General features: G+C 41.2%; 1 protein-coding gene across 1 annotated transcript in view; it reads right to left on the reverse strand.

Annotated features, from left to right (window-relative positions):
- The window catches only part of LOC108443267, a 44,657-nt gene that overhangs the window by 16,344 nt on the left and 15,009 nt on the right, over positions 1 to 13,304 (reverse strand). Inside the window, exons 4-5 of the mRNA XM_037535229.1 lie at positions 6,248 to 6,501; positions 196 to 5,540 (exon numbers count right to left, since the gene is read on the reverse strand). Of these exons, the coding sequence (XP_037391126.1) occupies positions 196 to 5,540; positions 6,248 to 6,501 (5,599 nt within the window). The remainder of the gene's footprint in view (positions 1 to 195; positions 5,541 to 6,247; positions 6,502 to 13,304) is intronic.

Raw genomic sequence — 13,304 nt, forward strand, 5'->3', positions numbered from 1 at the left:
ATTCAGTAATTTTTTTATTTGATTAAAACCAGTCTGATTGATTGTTACCACATGAAGTACTTTTTAGTCCGATCCAATGAGCCATTTTTTACTGTATATAGTAATTTATATTGTTTTGTCTGTTTGTTTTATTACTATAAGGAGGATTTACCAGGCAAACAAAATGGCTCAAACTTGTTAAACAGTTTTACTCACCTTGGAGGATTCTGTGGTGTTTTTGTCAGTCGGAGTGTGATGGTACCAGCTGCTGGCTTACTTCCTGTGTAAGTCTCCTCTGAGAGAAGCTTCCCTTTAGAATCTACCACAGTTACACAAATTCCTTTTCCTTCCAGTAAGTTACTCTTTGTCAGGACATGGAGCTCCAAAGCTGTGGCTGGATGTTGTTCATCAGTTATTTTATTGGCATAGGACTCCGTTTCATTTCTTTTTCTCTCAGACAAAGACTCATCTTTGCGCTCTTTAGCTGATTTTAGATCGTAATGATGCTGCTGGTTGTCAAAGAAACTTTGAGTTTTGTGCCTCGCGACCAAATTGCCAACTGCTTTTCCAGTGGCGGTGTTTAGCTTTTGAATGAATGTTGTTGTCAAAATTGATGAGCCAGAACCTGAAAAATGGTCAATCATGGCTTGTGATAGACCTTTTGAAATGGAGATAATAAGTTCATCTGTAAGTCGTTTCACATCCTGCAGCTTCTCTCTTCCATCCCTTTTACATGATGCATATAATGGTTCTTCAGCCAAAGACTGTAAAAATGCTGGAACAAACTTACTGTCAATGGTCTTTTTTGTAGGAATGGCTGAAAACATTTCATAAATACTGGTAGAGATTTTTGCTGTAGTAAACAGTACCTTAATACAGATGTGAGGTCGATCTGCAACAAACTCTGCTGATTTGTCCCAGACCTGTGAGAGTGCATTAATGGTCTGATGTACTTCGTTACAGTTTTTCAGTAGGTTGCTCACAGTAGAATTCGTTTTCAGATTAACATGATCTTTAATATCATTCTCCAAGTTTTTGTCAATCTTGTAGGTAGCTGGTTGTATTTCCAGGATAGCCTTTGGAATTGCTGAGCTTATAAACTCTGTGACTGCACTGACAAAGTCTTTATTCTCTTTCAGAGCTGAATAGACAGAATCATTGAAAGTCTGTTGGAATGCTAGTTTGAAGCTCTTTTGAAGTGTAGCATCAATGCCTTTGTTCAGTGCTGTGTTTACTCCTTGAATAGCTATTTCTTGGACAGCATACATACTTGCATTTTTTAAATTTAATTTGACCATATTTGATGTACACAGGGTACTGAAGGTCTGCGTACTTACTGTTGATACTACTGATTTTACTGATGTACAAGCAGACACAAAAAGTTGTTTTCCTGATTTGAGGGCACTACATGCAACACTTCTTAGGGATCTGGTGCCGTTGAGGATATTCTTGGCAGCATTTGTCACAGAAGTGACTGTTTTTTTGAATCCACTGAGTCCACCACAAACCAGAGAAATACCCATGCTGATGGCTTTAGTTATTGCCCATGATGCCCAGTCAAACGTTCCATTTATCATACCTATGACTCCAGTGATCATGTCAGACACACCTTCAGATATCAAGCCAAGGCCAAAATAGGACAGGGAACCCACTGATAAGGCACATATCAGAACTCCTGTTACCACCTGGGCCACGCCAAAACAGCAACAGATCAGAGCATCAAATGAGAACCGGGGCTTGTTTTTCACCTCAAACACAACTGCAAGACCATAATTATGGAAGAGGCTGAATTCATTACTAGAGACAAAATCCTCACAAGATGATAAGCTGTAGAGTGCGGAGTCCACAGTTGTAACATCTCCTTCATCTTGTGCAAGGACTTCGAGTATTTTTGTAATATTTCTCTTCCAAGACTCAAAAATATTCATCCTAGCCTGCATTTGTATTTGGAGGTTACAGCTGCCACTGTGGTGTGGTTCAAAATAACCAGTAACAGACATGGAAACTAAACTCAGTGTATTTGCTGTTTCTAACACATAAACATCAATAGCTTTCTCTGCCTCCTCGAGTAAGGCACGTGCCTCGTTTTTGTAGTTCTTCTTAGCCATGTTAATAGTAATGTAAGCTTGGTTATACAGTGCAACAGCTCGGTAGTAGTTGTCTGAGTCAGATGCTTTTTCCCAATAGAACTTTGCTTCATAGTCACATTTGGTTTTTTTCTGAAAGTGCAAGGCAGTTCGTCCCAAAGCCTGCTGGATGTGATCGTAGAAATTTTCACTGTTACCTTGTAAAAGTTTGTGACTCGTGTTCTGCAAATGCTGGATGAGGTCTTCTTTCAGTTTCTTGATGTCATTCTGTGTGTTGATCTGATCTGTGTGAAGAATCAGCCATAAACCCCATGATTCTTTCAAAGCATTCAGAGCTGGGTGATAGTCCATCTTAGTACAACGGGACTCAAAGTAACGAGGAACATCTTTTACTTTCACTTCAAAGAGATCCGTCTTTTCCTCTGTGCTGTAATGCTGGTCAAAGTCATTAAGGAAGTGACAAAATGTGGAGAAAAGCTCTTCCTTCATCTCAATTTCAACCAGTTTCTCTTTCTCAATGTCTTTAATACGTTCACACTCAAACGATTCTCTGAGTTCCCGCATGATTTCAATAGAATGGCCCTGATAAGCTTGGATGAGACGCTCATGGTTCAGTATTAGTTGGACCATGCCTGGTGTACCTTTTCGACCTGTGCGCCCAAACACCTGCTGTTCCACTCGGCGGTTGTTAGGAAAGTAGGTGAGTATCACGAAAAGACCACCATGTTGATTAACTTGCTTTGTAACCTTAATATCAGTCCCACGTCCTCCAAGGTTGGTGGTAATGATGATCTGTCCATCAGTGAACTCCTGATTCTCAATGCTGTGGCTTTCACTGTTTGTGTACATGGTAACTGGATGCTTAGTGCCTGCTGTTATTTTTTCATTAAGGGCGTTTGCTGTGTTGACATCTTCACATACAACCAACACAACCTGACCCCTGTCAGAGACCTTTGAAACTGTGTCACAAAGCATCTGAATCCATTCATCAGTGCCTCCCCTCACTTGCACTGCAGGCAGCTCAGTAACTTTTTTACGCTGATGAGCTGGTATGACATAACAGTCTGTTTTGTAGTGCCTTGTCAGGAAACACTTGTCTGCATCTCCTCCCAACGTTCCAGAAAGACCACATATTCCTTTCCCTCTGAGATATCTCTTGAAGAAACTCCGATTCGACATGTAGTTAGTCACATTTGATAAAGGTGATAAAGCTAACTGATGCTTCATCTCCAAAAACTGTTGCAGTCCATCTCCCCAGCGTTTGCTTTTCTCCAACATTCCACTGGCCTGAAAGTCCACTGGAATTACTGTGTGATAAATGTGTTGGTCTTCTTCACTAATATCCATTCCTTGAGCTCTGAGTGATTTCTCAATCATGTACTCTCTACCTTTTGTCATTTGAATGGCCTTCAGGGCATTCTCAACAAACACTGGCAGTTGCTTTTGCAAGTATTCCTCCATGAAAGGAGGGATCACAAGCGTGTTTTTCTCCGTGTCTTCATTTAAGTGACATTGCTTGGAATATTTAATTTTGGATGTCAGCTCTGTAACAGTGGCTTCAACAAGATCTTTTTCAGACATGATCTCAGAAGCTTTTCCATTGTCAAGTAGCAGCATGTTGATGTTTTGGTCAGTTTCAGGTTTTTGCTCTCCAAAAAATGCAGCTTTCCTGGTTTCTGATTGATATACATAACAGTTAAATGCCACCTTGTTTTCCATTCCAATTTCAAGGACACTAAGCAGGTCATATTGTTGTTCCACTCCAGTTTTTGCCATGAGAGACTTCCATGTGTCATCATGCAAGGTTGCATTTTCCTCTTTCCCTTCACCTGCACTAACAGACGCCTTTAGATTTTCAAAGTCGTCCTCTGAGTAAAAACCCAATTCAATGCCTGGCAGCAAAATGTCCAGTGGTGAAAATGTATCAGATGTGTCAGAACCTATCATTGCGAGCAATGCAGCCGTATGAAAATTCTGGACTCTTGTTGCCCACATGGTCTCTCCAGTTTCTTCCATTTGAATAGGTCTACATGCTGAAGTCACAGCCCAAATGCTTGCAAGGACTTGCTCCAAATGCTGTAGACCTCTGGACTCATGAGAGAGAAATGTAATCTGAACTCCATTATCCAAGGTCATATAATCAACTTCATCCACAAGGACCATCTCAAAATTCCTTTCTCCTCGAGTCGTTTTCTTCTCAAACTCTTGTCTCAGTGTATCTGCTGCAAATGTTCCTACAGTACTGTAAACAACTTGTTTACTATATGCATCCTGGATCAGTTCTTCATGTTTTTCAGGTGGGGAATCATTTAAAGGTGGAGGAACGACAGATGATGTGATGCCAAACATGTTATACAGTTCCTTCCATTCTTCTAAATCACGGCAGGAAAGGACTGGCGAGCTTGTTACAAGATCCACATTTACACCACGAATTGCATGAATTGCAGCAAGCATGGCTAAAATACAGGACTTTCCTTCACCTGTCCCGATTTCAAGAAGACATCCTGTATTTGTTTTTGATTTTGAAAGAAGGAAAATTACCAGTGATGCAAGCTGAGTTAATCTTGGAAGATATCCTTCAATAACTGTTTTCTTTTCACCCTTCTGAAAGATGATAGTCGAGCACATTTTTACTGCAACTGACATCTTAATCAGCACTTGTTTGAGGACATCTCTGTCTGGATCATTGAAATCCAATGATTTAAGCATCTTCTTCAAATCTTCAACTTCATTTTCACTGAGATAAGCTGTTGCAGTTTTTGGAAGCTCCTTTTCCAGATATAACAGGACATCCTCCAGGATAGTTAACACATTCTCAGGGATGTTTTCATCATGCATTTCACTTAAAATGGTTTTAGCGTCTTTGTGTCTCTCATTGTAAACATGGTTTCGTAATATTCTGAGAGGATCAGATGTACACAAAGCTTTGAATACATTGCAGTACTTTAGCTTGTAGGTCTGTGCCATGTGAAGTAATGAGAACACTTGTTCAGTGGATTTCCCAGTGATGTTGCGCATAAAATCAGTTATTTCTCCTGGTGTCCACATGTTGTTGAACAAGATCTGACACAGAATTTCTTTACTCTGCATGGAGAGCTGCACATCTGTATAAAAAACGTTCTGCAGAAGTTTCCCTGCAAGTGATGGATGAGTGTCAATCAGCTGTTCAAGCATGCTGAGTAAAACATCCCGGTCATATTGATGTTTGTAGTCATCCTCGGTCTCCTCAAAAACTATTTGCAGTACTGCTTCCAGGACTGACAGTCTGTCACTGAGAGGCAGAGTGTCATAATCAACTGCAGCATCAAACGAAAACATGCAGCTGCTGGACAGGTTGTGTTTCTTACAGAAGTCAACCATTATCTCATTTTGGAGGCATTTCATTCTGTCAGCTAATGGCTCTCCTGAGTCTTTGATTTCAGTGATTTTATAACTGAACATAAGTTCACTGAATTTCTTTTCTGTTTCTGCAACCTGTAGGAAAGGAAAAATAAATAAATAAATTGAGGAAATATAAATAAGGAAACAAAGTACTCTGCTGTAAGGTGTCAGGAAACAAACTAGTGTTGTTCTAATTGTATCCATCTGAACAACATTTTGCCCTGTCCAGGGTGTGTTCTGCCTGAAAGTGTGTGTGTGTGGGAACAATATATTCCTAACTTCACTGAATCCAACAAATTGTTAATTATAACTGCATTTGTGTTTATTTGTATTTGTTCTAATGTTATATTGTTCTCACAGGCCAAATGATACATGCTGATGAAATAAACAGCTTTAAACAATTTAATAGCTCATTTACACAGTACTACATGCAACGTAAATGAGCATAATGTAATTATGTGTGAGTTAATTTATTACATCCAGTTTTAAATGATGGGTTTTGGGACAAAGCTGCTTGTCATACATGAAAAACAGAAACTCTAATAATCAACACCTGAATAAGAAACTATATGTTCTTAATATTTTCACAAATCAATGTGTAAGTTTACAACATGCTGTGAACCTGAAAAACTAGATACTATTTGAAATATACTAACTTTCATGAAGGCTAATCAAACAGTTGCACAAACTCATTTTTTTTATTGCCTTCATTTTATGGCACCCTTGACAGAACATTGCTAACCTATAATAACGCTTGTAAGTACATTTGCCTGTAAACAAGAAAACATTATCACAGGTACCTCGTCTCTTTCTACTGTATAGACTTCCAGTGGCTTCCAAGTTTGCTGGTGGAACTCCTGGCCTCTTAGGATTTCTTTCTGCTTCAGTCTCTCATTGGCCTGAGAAAGCCTCTTAGCAGATATTTCACTTTCTCTTTTAATCTGTTCTTCAATTCTTCTTTCCAGCTGACGCTGTGCCTGCCGTCGCTTTTCCACTTCCTCTTTCTCCCGTCTTCGCTCTGCCTCTCTCTGTTGGGCATCATCTTCAAGTTTACCTGTTTGGAGAAAATAAGACATGTTATTGACATTTACAAGTGGGCAGAATGCATTCATGTTTGCACCTGAAGCTAGTGAGGCATAACAAACTGTCACATTTAATAGACAAAACTGGACTCAAATAATTGAGTCAGTTATGTTTAGGTGGTGATTGGGTGAAGTTGCCTGTTGGTTTTTCTCCATTGCCTGAACATTTTGTTCATACATAAATCATATTCTCAGAACAGTTAACACACAATACTAACCAGCTGGCCAAAATAATGCATTTTCTTTACAAAACAGACAAGACAAAACAAAGCAAAGTTCTCCAACAAGCACTCCAACTGTCACAAGAATAAATTCCTTCAGTCACTCACTAAACACCACCATACCACCAAGTAAACACAAAATTCAGGTTTCTGTTTCACAGCTTTCAGTGCAGCAAGTTTATTGTTGTACCTATCGATATGTTACTGTAAACTGATTACAAAATATTCTTTACCAGAGATACATTTTAGTGCACTGTACTCTAAGAGCCCTGCAAACTTCAACACACACAAAATATTCAGATACAAATACATTTACTCAGTGTTCTTTGTTTCTATACTCCTGAAACATATTGTTCTCAATTTAGTCTTAAATATGTTCTTAAATATGAGAAAGATCCTAAGAACAGATAAATTTCATATTCTTAAAGCACAGAAGTGTTCACATCTTTGCGAGTGACTGAGAGAGCACGTCACTGCGAGCAACTGAGAGAACGCGTCTCTGTGGCAACGTTTTGTGCTATTAGCTTCTAAATCAACCAAAAGTGGTAAGTACCTGAAATAACATGGCTTCTGCTGGTTGTTTCGTCTGCTCAGAGTGTGGCATGTTTAGTTTAACCCCCTTTTCCACCTCTTGTGATGATATTGGCTGTGTTTGTGCTAAGTGCCAGCTAGTTAGCTCTCTGGCAGAGAAAGTGGACCAGTTAGAGGTGCACATCTGGGGGTTATTAAGGGATAGGCAGCAAGATTCAGCATTAGCATCTCCGGGTGCCCTAGGGAGAGTTAGCACCCCCTTGACTCCGGCGTTAGAGCCCTCACAGCGGGGCGAATGGGTGACGACTCGGCGGTCTAACATTATAGAGTATAGAAATGCTCTCACTAAAGCTTGCTCAGCATATCTGGCCTCGCTGATCGAGAATAATAAATATAATCCTAGAGTACCGTTTAGTGTGATTTCCAGAATCACAAAAAATCAGGCAGGTACTGAACCAGAAATCCCAACAACTCTCACCAGTGAAGTTATCATGGACTTCTTTAATAATAAAATTGAAAATATTAGACAACAAATTCAACCCACAGTATTAAATCCAGCTTGGCTGTCATCTGACTTGGCTGATATAAAACAAAACACAGTTGTAAAAAAGAGCCTGGAAACTTTTTACCCACTCCCACAGCTAGAACTAGAGAGGATTATCTCTTCTGCAAATTTCACAACCTGCATATTTGATGCAATTCTCTCAAAATTACTCAAAGAAGTACTGCCAGTTATTATAAACCCTAACTATACTTAAGTTATACTTAACTATAGTAAACTCGTCCCTAAGTCTGGGCCATGTACTCAAACCTTTTAAACTAGGAGTTATCAAACCTCTGATCAAGAAACCAAATCTTGATGTTAGCATATTGTCTAATTACAGGCCTATTTCTAATTTACCATTTATATCAAAGATCTTAGAAAAAGATGTTGCCCAACAACTTAGTTCATATCTACATAAGAACCATATATATGAAAAATTCCAAACTGGATTCAGGCCACACCACAGCACTGAGACAGCTCTAGTTAAGATAACTAATGATCTTCTTCTTGCATCTGATCAAGGCTACATATCCTTGTTAGTGCTACTTGACCTCAGCACAGCTTTTGATACAATAGACCACAATATTCTCATAGAAAGGTTAGAAAACATGATTGGAATCACAGGGACGGCCCTATCATGGTTCTAATCTTACCTATCAGAATGTTATTAGTTTGTCAGTGTAAACAATTTATCTTCCAGTTATTCAAAAGTGAGATTTGAAATTCCGCAGGGGTCTATATTAGAACCTTTATTATATACTCTATACATGTTACCATTAGACACAGTTATAAGTAACCATGGTATTAACTTTCATTGTTATGCAAACGATACGCAACTGTACATATCAGCCAAGCCTGATGACAAATACAGATTAAATAAAATGGAGGACTGTGTAAAAGATGTCAAATGCTGGATGTCACGGAACTTCCTCCTACTAAACAGTAACAAAACAGAGTTTCTCCTTCTGGGTCCCAAATTAGCAAGAAATAAACTACCAGATTTAACTTTAAATCTCGCCGACTCTCCAGTTACACCTGGCTTAGCAGCAAAATATCTCGGCATCATAATTGATTCAGATTTATCATTCGATCAACACATAGGCAGCATCGCTTAGCTTTTGGTAGGTAATGTTCCCCCTTAGATAAAGGCAGCAGATCCAGGGGTCCATGGACACAGGGAATTATAGTAAACTTAGACGCTGGTGCTTTCGTCCCGCTGCTCGCACGTGGTCACTCAGGTTTGTGGACGGTTGAGCGGAGGGATGCCAAACTGTTTCAGAGTGCTTTCGTGTCTGTGTGTCCTTCTGGTTCTCTCCTTTTAGTTAAGCTGTCATAGTCAGATCTGCCGGAGTTGTTAGCCACACTCTGTAAATGTTCACATTACTACCAATACTACTGCTATTAATATTAGTAGTATAATCACTTGTAGGTAGTTTGACCAGAGGAGGATGGGTCCCCCCTGGTGAGCCTAGTTCCTCCCAAGGTTTCTTCCTCAGTTCTGAGGGAGTTTTTCCTTGCCACTGTTGCCCCTGGCTTGCCCGTTGGGGGGGGTTACATTTTTACATTTTTACACTCTTGTTAAAACTGTCTTTTCTGAAATTCTGTGAAGCTGCTTTGTGACAACATCTGTTGTAAAAAGCGCTATACAGATAAATTTGATTTTTTTTATCTTTGTGTTCTTGACTGTGTGTAGGTTCTGTTCTCACCTAAGAACAAACCCCAGATAGGAAAACACTGGTGAACATCAGAATCTTCATCAAAACTGCGTAAGTAGGTTTTAAGAACTGTTGGGGAATGAGGTCCTATATCATTCATGGCATGACCATGACAGGAGAATCTAAAGGGATTATACATAAACCTGAGTTTACACACTGTAGTGTTCATTCTAAAATTTTTGAAAACTTTAATAGTTAAAACTAACATTTTATAAGAATAATACATATCTCTCTATTTAAAGACACTGGGCTGGGAATTACCAAAGCAGCTGTGTTAAGGTAAAATCTTTAAGTATCTGTGCTTTAATTTATCCGTATTTCCGTCACTTCATATATTTTACTTTTATTCACCACAATTCAACAGAAAAAAATTATTTTCACCACACTTTCAAACCAGGATCATTACTCTATATGTGCATTTAGGCTACTTCTATTCAGGCACCTCATCAAGTGCCAAATTGTTAACAGTTCTTATTTGTCACGTCTCCCTCCGGCCCAGCTGAAACCTCAGTTGACACTTGCCGCCTCTGACTACAATTCCCAGAACCCCTCACTTCATCAAATGACTCAGGATGCCAACCGATCCACCTATCACTCCTCAGTATCACCAGACTTCTGATTACACACATCTGTTTCTTTATATATATAAAAAACCTGTTTGCAAAGACTTATTGTGAAGTATCATCTCCATATTGAGCATACTGAGTGGTTCTTTGATGTCTGTTTTCCCCTTTTTGTGTATGACCTGTTTCTCGTTTTCAACTCCTTTTTTCCTGGACCTTTTGCTCAGTTTTGCATTTCTGATTTTTGACTACTTGCATCTTTTTGACTGGGCTTTTGGTTCAAGGCTTTGATATTAAAGTTCGGAAAATCCAGCCAGATCTGGATTTGAGAACTAAAATCCTACTGGATGTGAAACCAGAACATTTCTACAGGTTAACTGTGACTGGCCACCACAGATACCAAGAATTCAGATTCCTTTATTGATCCCAGTGGGAAATTGCAGTTGTTACAGTTGCAGCCATTTATATAAAAGAATAAACACTTTAATAATTTAAAACAATATAGAAGAATTTGCATAATGTACATGAGATTTAAGTACTTATGAATACAGTAAAGTGACAGTGATTGTGATAATAAATATGAAACATCTGGTATAAAGCAGTTCAACTATTTAAATTATTTAAATTAAGTTAGTGTCCCTCTGAGTTATTGCACACACAATTGTTATCATTGCACATATGAACAGTTTCGTATTGAGTTTTGTGAATCACACACAGAGGGAGGAGTTATAGAGTTTGATGGCCACAGGTAAGAATGACTTCCTGTGGCGCTCTGTGGTGCATTTTGGTAGAATGAGTCTTGAGCTGAATGAGCTCCTGTGTCTCATCACCGTGTCATAGAGTGGGTGGTAGCCATTGTCCATAATGGCCTGCAGCTTAGACAGCGTCCTCCTCTCCGACACGGCCGTCAGTGAGTCCAACTCCACACCCACAGCATCACCGGCCTTGCAGATCAATTTGTTGAGTCTGTTGGCATCTGCCACCCTCAGCCTGCTTCCCCAGCATGCAACAGCAAAGAGGATAGCACTCGCCACCATAGACTCATAGAAGATCCTGAGCATAGTCCGGCAGATGTTGAAGGACCTCAGGCACCTCAGAAAATAGAGACAACCTTGGCCCTTCCTGTAGAGGGCGTGAGTGTTCTTAGCCCAGTCCGGTTTATTGTCAATATACACACCCAGATATTTGTAATCGTCCACAGTGTCCACACTGACCCCCTGATGGACACAGGGGTCACCGATGCCTTGTCCATCCTCAGGTCCACCACCAGTTCCTTTGTCTTTGTCACATTGAGCTGCAGGTGGTTCCACTTGCACCATGCGACAAAGTCCTTCACCGTCGCCCTGCATTCATCCTCAACTCCCTTGCTGATACATCCAACTATTGCAGAGTCATCAGAAAACTTCTGAAGGTGGCAAGTCTCTGTGCAGTAGCTGAAGTCTGTGGTGTAGAGGGTGAAGAGGAAGGGAGAGAGGACAGTTGCTTGTGGAACTCCAGTGTTGCTGACCACTCTGTCTGACACACAGTGCTGCAGGTGTACATACTGTGGTCTACCAGTCAAGTAGTCAACAATCCAGGACACAAGGGGGGCATCTACTTGCATCAATGTTTATCACCCAGAAGAGCAGGCCAGACGGTGTTAAATGCACTGGAGAAGTCAAAAAACATGATCCTCACAGAGCTGGCTGGCTTATCCAGGTGAGCATATACACGGTTGAGCAGGTAGATGATGGCGTCTTCAACTCCCTGGCGGGGCTGATAGGCAAACTGGAGGGGATCTAGAAAAGGCTGGACTGTGGGTCAGAGCTGATCCAAGACGAGCCTCTCCATGGTCTTCATGACATGAGACGTCAGTGCCACTGGCCTGTAGTCCTTGGCGTCACTGGGTCATGGCGTCTTTGGAACAGGAACAATGCAGGATGTCTTCCACATCATGGGGACTCTCTAGAAACTCAGGCTCATGTTGAAGACATGTTGAAGTACTCCACAAAGCTGGGCGGCACAGGCTTTAAGCACCCTGGGTGGAATCCCATCAGGGCCTGCAGCCTTGTTTGTGTGGAGTCTCTTCAGTTGTCTTTTCACCTGGTCAGCAGTGAGACACACTGTAGAGGTGATGGGTGGGGGAGGGATGGAGGTGTGAGATGGGCTGTCACGAGAGAGGGGCAGGGTATCAGGAGGGGGAGGAGGGGGAGTGGAATGGGCTGCTGAGGACCAGCAGCAGAGGAGTCAGGCTGGGGGGGGACAGAGCCTGCCATGTCAAATCTGTTAAAGAACAGATTTAACTCGTTGGCCCCGTCAACACTGATCTCTACTCCTCCGTTGTTGCTGGACCTGAAGCTGGTGATGGTCCTCATTCCATTCCAGACCTCCCTCATGTTGTTCTGCTGGAGTTTCCACTCCTGCTTCCTCTGATATTTGTCCTTCGCCTCCTAGCCGTCTTCAGTTCCCTCTGGATCGTTCTCACCTCCACTCTGTCTCCAGCTCTGAAGGCCCTCTTCTTCTTGTTGAGGAGAGCCTTAATGTCCTTTGTTACCCACGGCTTGTTGCTTGGGTAACATTTAACAGTCCTGCTTGGGACAGTGGAGTCCACACAGAAGTTAATGTAGTTCATGATACACTCTGTGAGCCCGTCAATGTCCTCTCCGTGCGGCTCATAGAGTGCAGACCAATCAGTAGCCTCAAAGCAATCCTGCAGTGCCTCATAGGTCTCCCCAGACCATCTACTCATTGTCCACTTGGTCACAGGTTGACTTCACCAGCGGCATGTAACAGGAGCTGAGGTGTACCAAGTTGTGGTCTGAGCAGCTGTATGCGTCCTTAACATTAGCATACAGCAGGTCCAGTGTCCTTTCCTCTCTGGTGGGACAGTCCGCATATTGAATGAAGTGTGGTAATGCCTTAGCCATAACTACATGGTTAAAGTCACTTGATATGGTGATAAAGGCACTCGGGTGTTGCGTTTGGAGACATGCTGTAGTTGAGTAAATGACATCACTTGCCGACGTTGGGTTGGCAGAGGGGGGATAATGGCATGCGAATACTCATCTTTTGTGCTTACCACTCTCGGTGCAGCCGAGATGTAAGGGGGATGTAATAAAATTGAAGCAGTTCTATGTCAAGGTTGAAAAGCATGGTCACATGCTTCACATTGTAAAATTGTACCAACACCTCACTTAGGGACACATGGGTGGCCTAATTGGA

The sequence above is a fragment of the Pygocentrus nattereri genome, chromosome 2, assembly GCF_015220715.1.
Source record: "Pygocentrus nattereri isolate fPygNat1 chromosome 2, fPygNat1.pri, whole genome shotgun sequence".
Classification (NCBI taxonomy): domain Eukaryota; kingdom Metazoa; phylum Chordata; class Actinopteri; order Characiformes; family Serrasalmidae; genus Pygocentrus; species Pygocentrus nattereri.